At 35.2% G+C, this 15,133-nt stretch overlaps 1 protein-coding gene across 1 annotated transcript in view; it reads left to right on the forward strand.

Annotated features, from left to right (window-relative positions):
• The first annotated feature begins 2,491 nt into the window (after positions 1-2,491).
• The window catches only part of LOC131154272 (sodium/hydrogen exchanger 8), a 150,839-nt gene continuing 138,197 nt past the window's right edge, over positions 2,492-15,133 (forward strand). The window contains exons 1-3 of the mRNA XM_058106939.1: positions 2,492-2,848; positions 8,432-8,482; positions 8,657-8,748. Of these exons, the coding sequence (XP_057962922.1) occupies positions 2,662-2,848; positions 8,432-8,482; positions 8,657-8,748 (330 nt within the window). The 5' untranslated portion in view covers positions 2,492-2,661. The remainder of the gene's footprint in view (positions 2,849-8,431; positions 8,483-8,656; positions 8,749-15,133) is intronic.

Genomic DNA, 15,133 nt, shown 5'->3' on the forward strand with positions numbered 1-15,133 from the left:
TATTTGTAAGTAAATTTCGATTATGTTAGTTAGTTTCATAAAATTCTCTTGAGTTTATTTTTAGGCACATTTAATTATATTAGTTTTACCTTTAATATACTTGCATTTGTTTTTGAGTTAAGAAATGTTCTAAACCCCTTGAGTATTTTACATCTTTAATTTCTATTTAATAAAATATTTTTAACACGAAAATTATGTGATATGAGTTTATTTATATGTTGCACATTTTATAAAAATATGAGTAAAGATTACATGAGATGATTTTTTTTATGTTGCGTATTTTACGAAAATATGAGTAAAAATTAGATTTTCATGATATTATTTTAATTGCAAAAATTATATAATAAAATTTTTTTTAAAACCCCTTATGACTCAGACGATACAAAAAATTACGAATATTCGGTACCGCAGTTTAAAGTTTAAATGGATCAGAGTGCACTCACACTATTTTTAGAGTGATTTTATATGATAATGAATTTCTCTTGAGTGCACACCTGGGTCGGACCAAGGTTTAATAGGAAAAATCTCACTTAATGATGATGTACGTTAATTTAATTTGACTGACCAGCCAGCTAAGTTCAGTATTTGAACAACACAACCCAGTCATGGGGGTAAACATGACTTACGATTAACAGACTTAAGGGTGATTTTTATAGTATATGTATATACATATTTAATTATGTGTACAAAATTATTGATGATTTGAAGATAAAGTATAAGTTTATATGAATATGATCATTATTGTGCCTAAATGATGATATGAAGGAAACCTTTACGAAAAAGTAAATATATGTATATAATTAAAAATTATAATTACTGTTTTTAAAGTTAAAAGTTTAATTTAATAGTTATAGTATATGATTATAAAATTTTACTGTTGTAGTTGATGACAAAAGTTTTTTATGCAGAAATTTTTAAATTTACATTTATTTTAAAAGTATTTTTGAAGTTATAGTATTAAATATTATTTTACGAAATTATGAAAACTCATTTTGACCACACACACATAATAATCTTATTTACTTATTGAGCATCGTCTCTCCTTAATCATTATTTTACATTTTAGATAATTTTGAGGAGCGTACCAGAAATATGGAGTAGCAAGTGTATGAGCGGGAGTAAAAAGAGTAGAGTAAAATAAAAATTTAACGTAATACAATTTAGAATACGTTTGTATATTTTAAAATTTTAGAATTTTGTATTTTAAAAATTGAGACATATATTTGTAATAAAACTAATTAGTGTTCTAGTAATAAAAATAATTTAGATTTATTTGCATCCGCTGAAAAATTTATGTGTAGGAACCAATTCAGGTTTGGGTCCTTACAGTATTAGTTGAACTTATGATAAAATTTTAAATACCCAATTCACTCCCTTTTTGAGAATATACTAATTCCAACAAAACATACTAATAAAAGTTTTAAATTATTATAATTTACAAAACATTATTTTTGAATATAAAGGTTCAAATTATCTACGTAATTTACTAAACTAAATTTTCTATTATTATCAATTTATATATTTAATTTATTGAATCTTAGAAAACATTACTGCTATTAAAATAATATATGTTGATAATTTATGAGTAAAAATAGTTCAATTATAACACAATTGATTGATGTTAAAATTATAAGTATGATTTAATAAAAATAAAATTTTCAAAAGTATTGTGGGTATTATTCCCTTACTAAAAACCTATCTACCATATACAAGTAATCCTTGATCACAATACATATTGCAGATATATTATATTTGTTTAAAAATATTTCAATAGAATATGTAGAATTAATTTTTTTATCCTAGATTTTGCATTTGAAATCTTCATCTGATTTTAGTGTGGTCATTTTATTTTTCAAAATTAATTTCATGTTTAAATTGCCCTACCCAGAAGCATAGACCTATTTACTTTTATAAATTTTAAGAATTATAGTTATCTATCTCTAGAGCTTCGAGGAGCGTAGTTCTCCTTAAAGCATATGAGCATAATTAATTTTTCAATACAATTACAAATAAAAAAAATTCTAAAAAACTATGAATATTTTTACTTTTATTATATTTCAAATTAAACACTCATTTTATTTTAAATTTTAACTAAAACTATTTACAAATTGAATGAAGTTTAGCCTAAACATAAAATTAAAATTTTATAATTGAAAAGCTTTAAAAAATATATTTTTGAAAACGGCTAGAAATTAATCATATAAATAGAAAATTAATAATATGAATAAATGCATTATTATAGTCTATTTTTAATATGAAAAATAAAGAATAAAAGTACTATTAAGTAGAATTGTACATTTATTTTGAAGTATTGAAAATAATTTAACTCGTAACTGGCAATTTTTTAAAAATTAATAAAATCACAAATATCAATCATATATATAGACATACCTATATATATATATATATATATATATATATATATATTTTATAATGTAAGTTTTAATTAACTATAATTTATATATTTCAAGCATGACAGAAAAAGTTAATAAAAGGAGAGGTGAGCTTGCACTTGCAGACGCAGCCGAAAGTGAGAAATGGTGCTGGATTCCCGGAACATGGCGGACAAGAGGACGAAACAGCTGAATTATCCAATCTCATTTTAAGAACTTTCCCTTCTCTCTTGTTCCTACGAAACGGTTTCTCTCAAGAACGGCAGCTATGGAGGCTGGAAGGTTACCTGACAGAGTATTGAAGGAGGATAACTCTTCCTCGAATCATACGGACGCCGTTATATTCTTTGGGATCTCTCTGGCGTTGGGCGTGGCCTGTAGGCATCTTCTTCGCGGGTCGAAAATCCCTTACACAGTGGCTCTGCTTGTACTCGGCATTGGAGTTGGAGCTTTGGGTCTCTGCTTTCATTTTACGCACTTCTTGTCTTTTTTGCTTCTGAGTTTATCGTTTGCTGGAATTCAATACTGTTTTTTTTTGGATTGCCTGCCATGTATAACTATTGTTTTAACGAGGAGGTGAGAACGGCGAGAACTTGATTTCTGTAATGTAGTCTTTTGGCTGATCTTGCTCGGGGGATTACTTCTTAGTTGATGTTAGGTAGCAGTATGCAAATTACAATTCGTTGCAATAAGGAAGAATTTAATTTTCCAAAACTTTTGAAATTAATGTCATTGTTATAGGAAATGAAGATACAAACTATGTTTTTTAATTAGCTACTCCTTTAAGCAGAATGTGATCGTCTAGAATTATTCATTTGCAGTTCCCTATCAAACTCCCTTTGCTGGAAAAAGATCAACCTCAAGTTTCTAAATGGCATAGCAGCAACAACTTGAGTAACTTAAACCAAGTAGAAAAGTGAAGAAATGTGATAAAAAGTAAGTATGGTTCCATCAGAATGGGTGGGACACTAGAGGAAATGCCATTGTTTCTCATTCAGTCCAGGTTGCTTGTTTGTTCTTTTTCCTCTCACCCATTTCAGAGTGTGCGGTGGAAATGGGGTTTGATTTTGGGAGGATGTTTGGGTCGTTGAGAGTTTGTTGGAGTTGATGGTGCCCTGAAATTTCAAGATCCCCACCCTTCTCAATGCATCTATCAACTCTTTCCTTTCTTTAGAACGAGGCTCTCTGTCTTGAGATTAATGGGGTTTGATTTTGGGAGGATGTTTGGGTTGTTGTCTTGTTAATAGTTCGTTGGAGTTGATGGTGCCCTGACATTTTAAGATTTCCACTCTTCTCAATGCTCCTATCAACTCTTTCTTTTTCTTTAGAGAGTGCTCTCTTTCTTGGAATTTCCACTTTTTTAGGAATCTCAGTGAAACAGAGGTTGATGAGCTTACCAGTGGACCCGTTGGAATGGGAGGAATTCGAGAATCTTAAGGATCTCAAAACTTGTCCTAGTTTTTTATGGGATGCAGTTGTGTTGCTGGCCTTTTCTTGGGCCCATTCTTTTGGGTTTTTCCGGGGGATATTGGTGCACGACTTGCAAAGGGATTGTACGGGCAGCTCTTTTGTAATTTTATTTTATATGTTTTCTTCTGTTTCTTTGGAGGACATCTTGTTGTCTCTTTGTACCCTCTTTCTCTATTACTATATTTTCTCTTACCCAAAAAAGAAAAAAGAAGAAATGGGGCAATGGTATGGAAAGGAGAGTGATGCTGGTAGCAAGTTTGTTTGTGTAGGCCAATTCTTGTTGGATGAGGTCTGCAACAATATGGATATGTTTCATATTCATCTGATTTAGTTTGAAGGTATGGATAATGTTCCTTTTTTTTATGGATGATGTCATAGGTAAAGAACTGCAAGATATTGATGGGACCAAGGCGGTATTTTTCCCACTGCAGTTTCACCTATGGTGGGGATCAATGAAAAGGATATTAGAGTTGGAAAACTTGTGGATCGGAGGGTATTGTGGTTTCTAATGTCAAGTTATTCATTTGGTGCGGTATAGAGGCTTGGGGAGGGGTAAGAGAAGGATAATCTTATGGAGATGAGCTCTATTTGCCCCTTTTTTGGAATTTTGTGGATTGAAAGGGATGCAAGATTTCTTAATGGCAAAACACTTACCTTACATTTATAATTGGATGGAATTGTTTTCCTTGCTTCCTTTTGGGTTTATTGATCATTCTTTTGGGTTTCTTCTGGGAAGTTTTGCTGTCTGGTCTTCAAAAGGATCAGAAGCAGGCTTTACTGTAACTATTTTTTTTGTATTTAGGAGGATATCTTATCTTCCACTCTTTGTAAATATATCTTCTTCCTGTTAATGAAGTTCTTTTCTACCTTAAAAAACTTGTTGGTTTAGATGGTGGTAAGAAGTAAAGTGAATAATGGTTTAGTTAGAAAATTTGGAGTGCTTGATTAATTATGATGAAAAATGTTTGAATAGGGATTTTCTGGGTAGGTAGTGCTAGGTTTTCTTGGATGTGTTCTTGGATTTGTTCTTTCTTTCTTTTATTTCTTACTTTATTCTGTTTCTTCTTGTAAGGACTCTTAGTTCGCCGCCAGTTTGTTAGTCTTTCTCTCTCTCTCTCTCTCTCTGTATTTCTCTGGTTTTCCGCTTGTTTGTTAGCCTGTGCGAAGCCCACTCCACTCTCTGGTGCACTTGCGAGCATCCCCTTCCCCTCACAAGCCCTAGTTTCCCTTAAACCTCCTGAAGCACCAGCCTTTGTCGCTCCAGCACTCACCCAGTGGAAACCTCCACAATTCTTGCCTCGCCACCCACCTTTCACTGCCTCTGAACAACCAGATAGTACCTCTTTCCCAGCTCTGGCTATCACGAGTCCTTGGAGGTTGAGCCATAGCTTTACTCCTCTTCACCGAACCTACAATCACTTGCAAAACCTCTGCCAACGCTCCCCTTAATGATCTCCAGGGATGAAAATCGAATAATCCTTGCAATTTGATCATGAACCCAACTCCATAAAATTGCCCTTCTGATTTGATTTAATCCCCACTACAAAGTTTGCCTTGCCAAACTTTGTTTTTTTTTTTGATTGCAAAAAAATTCATTGGTAGATTAAGAGTGTACAATCAGGAGAAAAGACATCTTCTTAACAAACTTTGAGATACCCCAGAGAGAACAAAAAGGAAAAACCAAAGGGCACAAAGAACAATATAGAAAAATCTGCATGCATAACAAGTCAACAAAGAATGCCAATTGTGTTGAATATCCAAAAAGTTCATCCACTACAAGTTCCCATTTCCCAGACACCATAGAGAAGCCAAATATGTGCATTATGTTCCTTCCACAGACCCCAAAATACTGCCAATAAAGCACATTTCCATAACGCTGTTCCTTCCTGTTTCCTACCAATCCTGAAAATGAAATTACCAAAAACTCCTCCACTGTCTGTGGACAAACACAGCATTATCCAAAATAATTGAATAGCTTGTTCCATACCCTCCAGGCAAAATCACAATTCATGAAAAGATGTGGAGCAGATTCTGAGCAGTTAAAGCAAAGCACACGCACATGTGGAGAGAGAGCCTTCAAAGGCTTGCTAATTTGCAACAAATTATTACTGTTGATCCTATTAAGCACAACCAACCAGAGAAAAGCCTTGCCGAACATTGTGTAACAAGTGACATTCTTCAATTTCGTTACAAGAGAAGGCAAACACTCACTTACCCATCTAGCAGCCAATAACGTAATCCTAATCCACAGGTTGCGATTCTGAGTTTTTTCCTCCAGTAGAACAAAATCCCGTACGCCAATCTTTTCTAGTTGCAGATCAAAGGTTTTTTTTTTTATCTGCAGCGATTTGTAGAAGTTCTCTTCCATATCGATTGATGAATGAATCCATAAAAATTAACAACAAATCCTAAAGGGGAGAGCGAGAGTCCCATAGTTTTGTCAAGACCAACTTATAAACAACACTCCAATGGCCCCTCCCTTTTATATCTTCGCTGCACTATTCAAGGTCTTAAGTAAAAACCTTGGGTTGGTAAAAGAAAGATGCTTAAGTTGCTAACCTTGAATTATTGAGAATATTTGAAGGTTTCTTTTGAATGCTGAAAGCAGTCCTTAAGGTAGAATGCCAAATACTTGTCGTAATATTGATAGGAAATGGCAATTTTATCTTGTAACTTGAAAAGAATATTTTAGAGTTTTCTTATTATTTATTTTTTGTTCTATAGCTAAACTTGTCTCTAGTTGTTTCGTTAAGGACGAAGACATTAAAGAAAGATGGCGAAGTTACTTTAGTAAGTTGTTTAATGAAACCCAAATAGAAGGCTTAAACTTAGAATGGTCAAATGAGGAAAAGACTAAAAATATGAGATTATTCGCAAAATTAAAGTTAACGAAATTAAGTTTGCACTAAAAAAGATGAAAAATGGGAAAGCTATGCGACCAGATAACATCCCAATTGAAGTTTGGAAATGCTTAGGTGATAACAGAATTATATGGTTAACTAATTTATTTAATACAATTGTAAAAACTAAGAAAATGTCAGATGAATGGAGGAAAAATACTTTAATACCTATATACAAAAATAAAGGAGATACTCAAAATTGTAATAACTATTGTGGAATTAAACTTATGAGTCATACGATGAAACTATGGGAAAGCTTAGTTGAACAAAGATTAAGGTTAGAAACGAAGGTCTCAGAAAATCAATTTTGTTTTATACTGGGGAGATCTACCACAGAAGCTATTTAGCTTTTAAGAAGATTAATGAAAAAGTTTAGGGAAAAGAAGAGGGAATTGCATATGATATTTATTGACCTTGAGAAAGCATATGATAGGATATCTAGGGAAGTCCTATGGTGGGTTTTAGAAATAAAGGGTGTATGTAGTAGGTATATCGATGTCATTAAGGATATGTATGATAGAGTAATGACTAATGTAAGGACTATAGATGGACAAACTAGAGTATTTCCAATCACCATAGGTGTACATTAAGGATCTGCTTTGAGTCCTTATCTTTTTGCTTTAGTGATGGACCAATTGATTTAAGAGTATTCAAAAGGAGGTTCCATGGTCTATGTTGTTTGTAGATGATATTGTATTAATTGACGAAATTGGGGACGGAGTAGAGGTTGAGTTAGAATTATGGAGAGAAGCTTTGGAATCTAGAGGCTTTAGGATAAGTAGAAATAAGACAGAATATATGAAATGTAATTTTAGTAATGATAGGAGGAATATTGGAGACAAAGTTAGACTTGATGATGAAGAAATAAATAACACTTGTAGATTTCGATACCTTGGATCTATTATGCAAGCTGAAGGAGAAATTGAAAATGATGTAATGCATAGAGTTAAAGCAGGTTGGGTAAAATAGAGAAGTGCTTCAAGTGTGCTATGTGATCGTAGAATACCCTTAAAATTAAAAGGGAAGTTTTATAGGATAGTTATAAGACCAGCTCTGCTATATGGATCAGAATGTTGGGGGACGAAAGAACATAATATCCAAAAAGTAAAAGTTGCTGAGATGAGAATACTTAGATGGATGAGTGGTATAACGTTGAAAGATAAATTAAGGAATGAACATATTTGTGGTAAGTTAGGTGTAGCTCCTATAAAAGATAAAATAAGGGAGGGACGACTCAGATGGTATGGACACTTGCAACGTAGGCCTTATAGTGCACCTGTGAGGAAGAGTGACTTAGTTATTGTGGGGGGCAGTAGAAGGGGTATGGGTAGACCTAAAATAACTTGGGAGGAGATAGTGAGTAAGGATTTAATATCCTTGAATCTATCAAAAGAAATGGTCTATGATCACATAAATTGGCAGAAAATGATTCATATAGTCGACCCCACCTAGTGAGACTAAGGCTTGGTTTTGTTGTTGTTGTTGTTTGTTGTAGCTAAACTTGTTATACATTGAACTAGGCCTCATTTATTTTTAATTGTATTTGCAAGATACAATGGGTAATATCATCAATTAGTCTGTATGTTGTTTTACTTGAATTTAGAGATTATTTTCTTTTCATGTTAATATAGTCAGTTAATTATTTAAATATTTGATGATAATATGCAGAATTTGGTACAAGCCACAGATTAGGAAAGATTGGGGATGGCATTCGTATTTGTAAGTTCAACATACATATATATTTTTTTATTAACTTTACCCAACAATGCTTGTTATAATGATGCAATGCTTATGATACACACACACACACACGCACAGACACACAGATTTTTTGGATATCTCTTACTGTTTGAGTATTAGTAATCATTAGTGTTTTGATACCTGAATGTGCAGGGGCAAATATTGATCCCAGTCTTCTATTGGCTGTTTTTCTTCCAGCTCTTCTTTTTGAGAGTTCATTTTCAATGGAAGTGCACCAAATAAAGGTCCTTTCCCCCCCCCCCCCCTTCCTATTACTGTTGATGCCTAATTATTTAGTTTTGGATGTCAGAGACTTGCATATAAATTTCTTACTCAAACAAATATAGAGGGTGTCTCATGGGATTAAGAATTGATGCCTGCATAAATGCTTGTAGACCTAGATTCCTCTAGTATCTATAGTAGTGTACAATTTCTGATCTAATTGCTGCTCAGAGGGGGATGGAAGAGTTAAAACTGTGATGGAAGGTCTGTTTTGAATGACTCCTTAGAAGTGGATGGAGTGGGAGTTTGGGTGACTCAGAGAAAGAACTCCTGTTTGATAAGTTGATGCTTGAGAATGGTTTTGACAATGTTTTATAGTTCTGAAGACTTGCAGCAGAGAAAGGATATGAATTCAGAATCAGTTGAATTCGATGACTGTTTCTTGCCTAATCAACAGGAGTGCAGTTATTGTGCTGTGGGAGGTCCTCTGAGAATGCTCAGGTTGGTGTTTGCTATTTGGAGGACCATGCTGATCATTTGATGCTTCAAAGGAAGAGGCATCCTTGGCCATCATTTCTTCCCAAAGTATCTCTTGTTCTGCTTTGATTGTTGACTCTAATTCAGTGAATGCTACGTGTAATCCTCTAATTTGGAGGTGAATGTCTCTTGTTCTGTTTTTTAGTACCTGCTAAGGATAATAATGATGTTCTTCCCATTTTAGAAACTTGTCTGAATTAATGGATATACCTCTGTGCCATAGTCATGGGGAGGAAGTAAATGAGGGAGGTGTTATTTCCATTATTACATTAAGGTGTGAGACAAATGGTCGAGACCCTTAAGCCCTCCTAGAGGGGATGAATGTCAAGTTAGTAAGTTTTTTAGAGAAATTTCACTCTGCATTTAAATCTCACATTTGAATTCCAAGGAAATTTATATTTAAAATTTCAAGGGAAATTTTCAAGATGGAAATTGAATGCCATTTCAATTGTGACAAAGATGGAAAGTGGAAATTTTGATGGACATTTCGACAATTTTGTGGAAAGTTAAGACCATGCCCACAATAAAATTGGTATAAGGAATAAAAAGAAGACATAATTGTGAAATACCCTTCCAATGATTGTCACAAGAACACCTCAACCCTAAATTAGCATCCCACCCATTACCCTGCAAGTCATATTCACTTTCAGTAACTTTGTGCGAAAGCGAAGACTCCTCTAAGGGAAATGCCATAACCATTCATTATTGTTAATAGTTATTTAGTCATTTAGCATTATTATTATGTGTTGAGAGTTATCTTAGTAAGTGTGAGTTAGTAAGGGTATAATGGTCATTGGCATTGTACTTGACATATATTTTTACTAGAGGTAGAGACCTATCATTGAAGTTAGGTCTTCCACCTTACCCAATTATTCAACATGGTATCATTGTACAATTCTGAAACCTATACTGTAATTGTTACAACCACAATCAAAACTGAAGCCTAAAACTCTAAATCCACTGCATGTCTACCATCATAGAAGAATTTTCAGCAACACTATAGCCCTAGAAAACAGCTAGCAGCTGCCCGAAGCCAGACCAGTCGCTGGAAATTTCCTGGGCGATACTGCCAGTTCAGGGACACAAAATCTACTTTTGATTTTGCAAAGACAACACCATAGTCACCCACAGACACTGCTGATCTGCCCTCCACTGAAATCCCATCTCCAGGCAGTACCCTACATGCCCTCATGTGCCGGTTGAAGGCTGCCAGGACCGACCCCATGCACTGGTGCCTGAAGCTACTTTCAGACATGTTTTTGCCCTAAATTCATCCAGAAGTGCTCCAATCCTTTTGTAAACATATAAATGGAGTTTTTCATGATGTTTTTTGCCCAAAGATCTCACCTATTTTGATTGCTCACGTTTGGCACTCGAGGAATGGTTGTTTGATGTTTCATGAAGCTGTTTATCAATGGTTATTGAGTTTATTGGATCTGAAACAGTGGGATTTGTTGTATTTTTGATTCAATGTTCTAATTCCTTCCATAGACCAAAATATCAAGCTGTTGGGCATGTGTTTTGCTCAAAGATCCAATCTTTGTTTTGACTATGCTCTTAGGGTAATCCGTTAGTTGTTGTTCGGTGTTAGTAAAGGCTATTGGTGACTCTCTTGGAGTAGTGGTAGTGTTCATAAGCTGTTTTTGTGAGGCTGTGGTAGTGTTATATAAGTTTATTGGTGATTTGGCTGTGGTAGTTTCGGTGGTTCACCTCTCCAATTGTTCCAGCGCTGTGTGTTGGTTTTTTGGGGCTGTGTCTGAGTTTCTTGGTCCTGTGGCAGCCTTGTTCTGATTTATTTGTGACTCATTCATGGTGGGTCACCTTGTTTGTGGTTGTTTCAATTGTTCCAAAAATTAATCTTGTTATCATTGGTAAAGTTTACGAGTGTTGGGATGGAGTTTGCAAATCCCAAAAGTATGGTTCTTCGTTAGTCACTTGTTCGAGTGGACCACGTATTGTGACTGTATCAAAGGAGTATTCAAGGTTTCTACAATATTAATCTTCTCAACAAGCATCTAATCACGTTGCATCTTTTGCCCAGAAATTTAATCCTACAGTTTCTACGTTATCTGGTATCCGGTATCCTTCTCACTAGACCTTGGGTTATTGATTCTACTGCCACTGACCATGTAATAGGACTAACCAATTTCTTTTCTGCCTTCTAGTATCCTAAAAATCTACCTCAAGCTACCCTTGCTAATGGGTCCACTATTGCTATTAATGGGATAGGAATAGTAAATCGTACTCCTTCCATCTCTTTTTCTTTTGTTTTATAGATTCCTAAATCCCTTTCAATATGTTAGTAAACTTACAAAGTCACTAAATTGTTTTGTTACTTTCTTTCCTAATTTTGTGGTTATTTAGGATCTGAAGACGAGGAAGACAATTGGCACAAGACGTGAGGCTCGTGGGCTTTATTACTTTGAGTCTCCTTCTCCTCCCATTGCCTGCATAGTTGTAGCTACACCACTTCAAATCCATTGGCGCCTTGTTCATCCGTCCTTGGATAAGTTGAAACAACTAGTTCCTACATTGAGTTCCGTGTCTAATCTTGAGTGTGAGTCTTGTTAATTGGGAAAACATCATCCTGTTCCCTTTGCTTCCTAGGTCAACAAATGGGATGTTAGTTCTTTTATGCTAGTCCATTTCGGTTTTTGGGGTCCTAGTCGTGTCACATCAAAGTTGGGGTTTCGGTACTTTGTTACATTTGTTGATAACTACTCCAGGATGACTTGGTTATATTTAGTGGAAGATTGTTCTGTGTTGTTTAGTATCTTTTGTGCTTTCTGTTCTCAAATAAAGACTCAATTTGATATGCTAGTTAGGATACTTTGTAGTGATAATTCTAAGGAGTACTTCAGCACCCAATTCACTACCTATATGACTAATTCTGGTATGATCCATAAGTCCTCTTGTGCCCACACTCCACAACAAAATGGCGTTGCAAAGCAGAGAAACAAACATATTCTTGAAGTCACTCGTACCCTATTGTGTCAAATGAAAGTCCCCAAAGTTTTTTGGAGTGATGCTGTGCTCACAACTTGCTCCCTCATCAATAAAATGCCATCCTCTGTCATTGCAGTAAAATCCTATATTCAGTTATCTTCCCTAGGGCTCCTTTGTTCTCCCTTCCTCATCGTATATTCAACTGCGTTCTTTGTCCATTAGTTAACTCTAGGAACGGATAAGTTGGATCCTTGTGCTATCAAATGTATTTTTCTAGGCTATTCCTATACTCAAAAGGGATATTGATGTTATAGCTCTACTTTACATTGATTCTTTGTCTCTGCTGAATTCACCCTTTTTGAGTCCACGCCATACTACTCTGATTCCTTGAGTTCTGTTGACCTTTATGAGTCCCTTCCTTTGCCTTGCCTTCCAAATCCCAACCTATTATCTGTGCCCAATACTCTTGCATTTTCATCTAGTTTGAGTCCTTCTCATCACTTGGATCATCCCAATTTGCATGTATACACACAACTACTCAAGGGAGGAGAGCCTCCTCCAAATTCTACTATTGCGCCTCTAGTTCCCTTGTTAAATGATCTTACTTCCCGATGTTGACCCTCCTATAGTTGTTCAGAAAGGTAAACACACTTGTGCCCAACATCCAATCTTTGATTTTGTTTGTTATGATTTCTTTCACCCTCGTATTACTGTTTCGTGAGTAATTTGTCTTCTGTTGCTCTTTCAAAATCTATTTCTGAAGCCCTATGCCATTTTGGGTGGAGGATTGCAATGGTTGAAGGGATGCTTGTGCTACATGATAATGATACACGAGATTTGATACCTCTTCCTTCTGATAAGTCTGTGGTTGGTTGTTGTTGGGTGTACAATGTGAAAGTCAATCCTGATGGTTCTGTGGCTTGTTTGAAAGCCCGCCTTGTTGCTAAGGGATATGCAAGTGTACGGTTTGGATTATTTAGACACACTCTCTTTGGTCACTAAACTTGCCTCAGTACATTTGTTCATCTTTTTAGCCACTACTTATCACTAGCCTCTACATCAGTTAGATGTGAAGAATGCTTTCCTTCATGATGATTTCATGAAGAGGTATATATGGAGCAAGTGAGCAACTACCTGCGTTTGTTGCTCAAGGGAAGTCAGGCTTAGTGTGTTGGCTTAAGAAATTATTATATGGATTAAAACAAACTCCTAAAGCATAGTTTCGCTGATTTAGTGTTGTTGTACTTGAATTTGACCTCCGATTGTGTGTAGTATGTCACTCAATATTTTATTGTCATACTACATCCGATAGAATTTTGCTTCTTGTGTATATGGATGACATTGTGATCACTAGTGACAATGATGGAGACATCTAGGACCTCAAGCTTTTCCTACAGAGTAAGTTTCAGACCAAGGACTTGCGATCATTGAAGTAATTAGGTATAAAAGTATTGACATCTTGTACAGGAACTGTCTTGTCATAGAGGAAGTATATTATTGTTCTTTTAGATGAGATGGGGCTATTGGGATTCAAACCTGTTGATACACCCATGGATCCCAATATTAAGTTAGTGTCAGATATAAGTGATTTGTTGCCTAACCTAGGATGGTATCCAAGACTTGTTGGAAACTTGAATTATCTAGCAGTCACTTGACCAGATATATCCTTCGCAACAAGTGTTGTGAGTCAGTTGCTTGATTCCCCGAGAACAAGTCACTAGGATGCAGTAATTTGCATTTTGAGATATCTCAAAGGTGCACCAAGGAGAGGTTTTTCATATGGAGTCACACGCATATTCAGGGATATGCAGATGCAGATTGGGTTAGGTAGCCTTCCAATCGAAGATCCATAGCCAGGTACTGTATCTTTGTCGGTTTGGTGTCTTGGAAAAGTAAGAAACAAATTGTGGTCGCTAGGTCAAGTGCTAAATGAGAGTAGTAGGCTATGGCGCACACTACATGTGAACTTGTTTGGTTGAAGAGCATGTTGAAAGAACTAGGTTTTTCACATTCTCAGCTTAAGGAGTTGATGTGTGATAATTGAGCTGCTATTCATTTTGCCTCCAACTCAGTTTTTCGTGAGCGGACAAAGCACATTCAAGTTGATTGCCACTTTATTTGAGAGGAACTTGTACAGAAGCTCATCACAACCACTCATCTAAAGTTTGGTTTTTGACTTGCTAATTTGTTCACTAGAGCCTTGGGAGGTGCTCGTGTGAAATTCATTTGTAACAAGCTAGGAGCATATGTTATATATGCTCCAGCTTGAGTGGTAGTGTTAATGGTTATTTAGTTATTTAGCATTAATATTATGTGTTAATAGTTATTTAGTAAGTGTGAGTTAGTAAGGGTATTATGGTCATTGGTATTGTACTTTTCATATATTATAAATAAAGGGAGAGACCAATCATTGAAGTTAGGTCTTCCATTTTCCCCAATTATTCAACAATAAGCAATGTTTTTAGACACTAACTTAACAAATCCTAATCCCCCCCCCCCCCCTCTTTTTTTTAGACCTATAAACAACCTCCTAGCTAACCAGATGATACTTTTTCTCTCCTACTCCAGTCCAAAGAAAATCTCTCATGATTTTCTTAATACTATTGGCTACCTTAACAAGAATTCTAGAAATAGACAAGAAATAAAAAGGAATAATAACAAGGCAAGCATGAACAACAATAATACACCCACCTAGAGAAAATAAAGCACCCTTCCACCCATCGAACCTCTTAATACCTACTCAACCACAGGATCCCAAAACCCAATTGTTTTAGGATTAACACCTAGAGGCATGCCTGAATGAATCAGAGGCCAACAAAAAATGCTATACACAACTAAAGAGGACAACTTCAATGATCTAGAAAAAACCAAACTAATAGTCTAATACAAGCTATCCCACTCTTCCCCAAATTTATTTTTTTATCT

The sequence above is a fragment of the Malania oleifera genome, chromosome 4, assembly GCF_029873635.1.
Source record: "Malania oleifera isolate guangnan ecotype guangnan chromosome 4, ASM2987363v1, whole genome shotgun sequence".
Taxonomy (NCBI): domain Eukaryota; kingdom Viridiplantae; phylum Streptophyta; class Magnoliopsida; order Santalales; family Ximeniaceae; genus Malania; species Malania oleifera.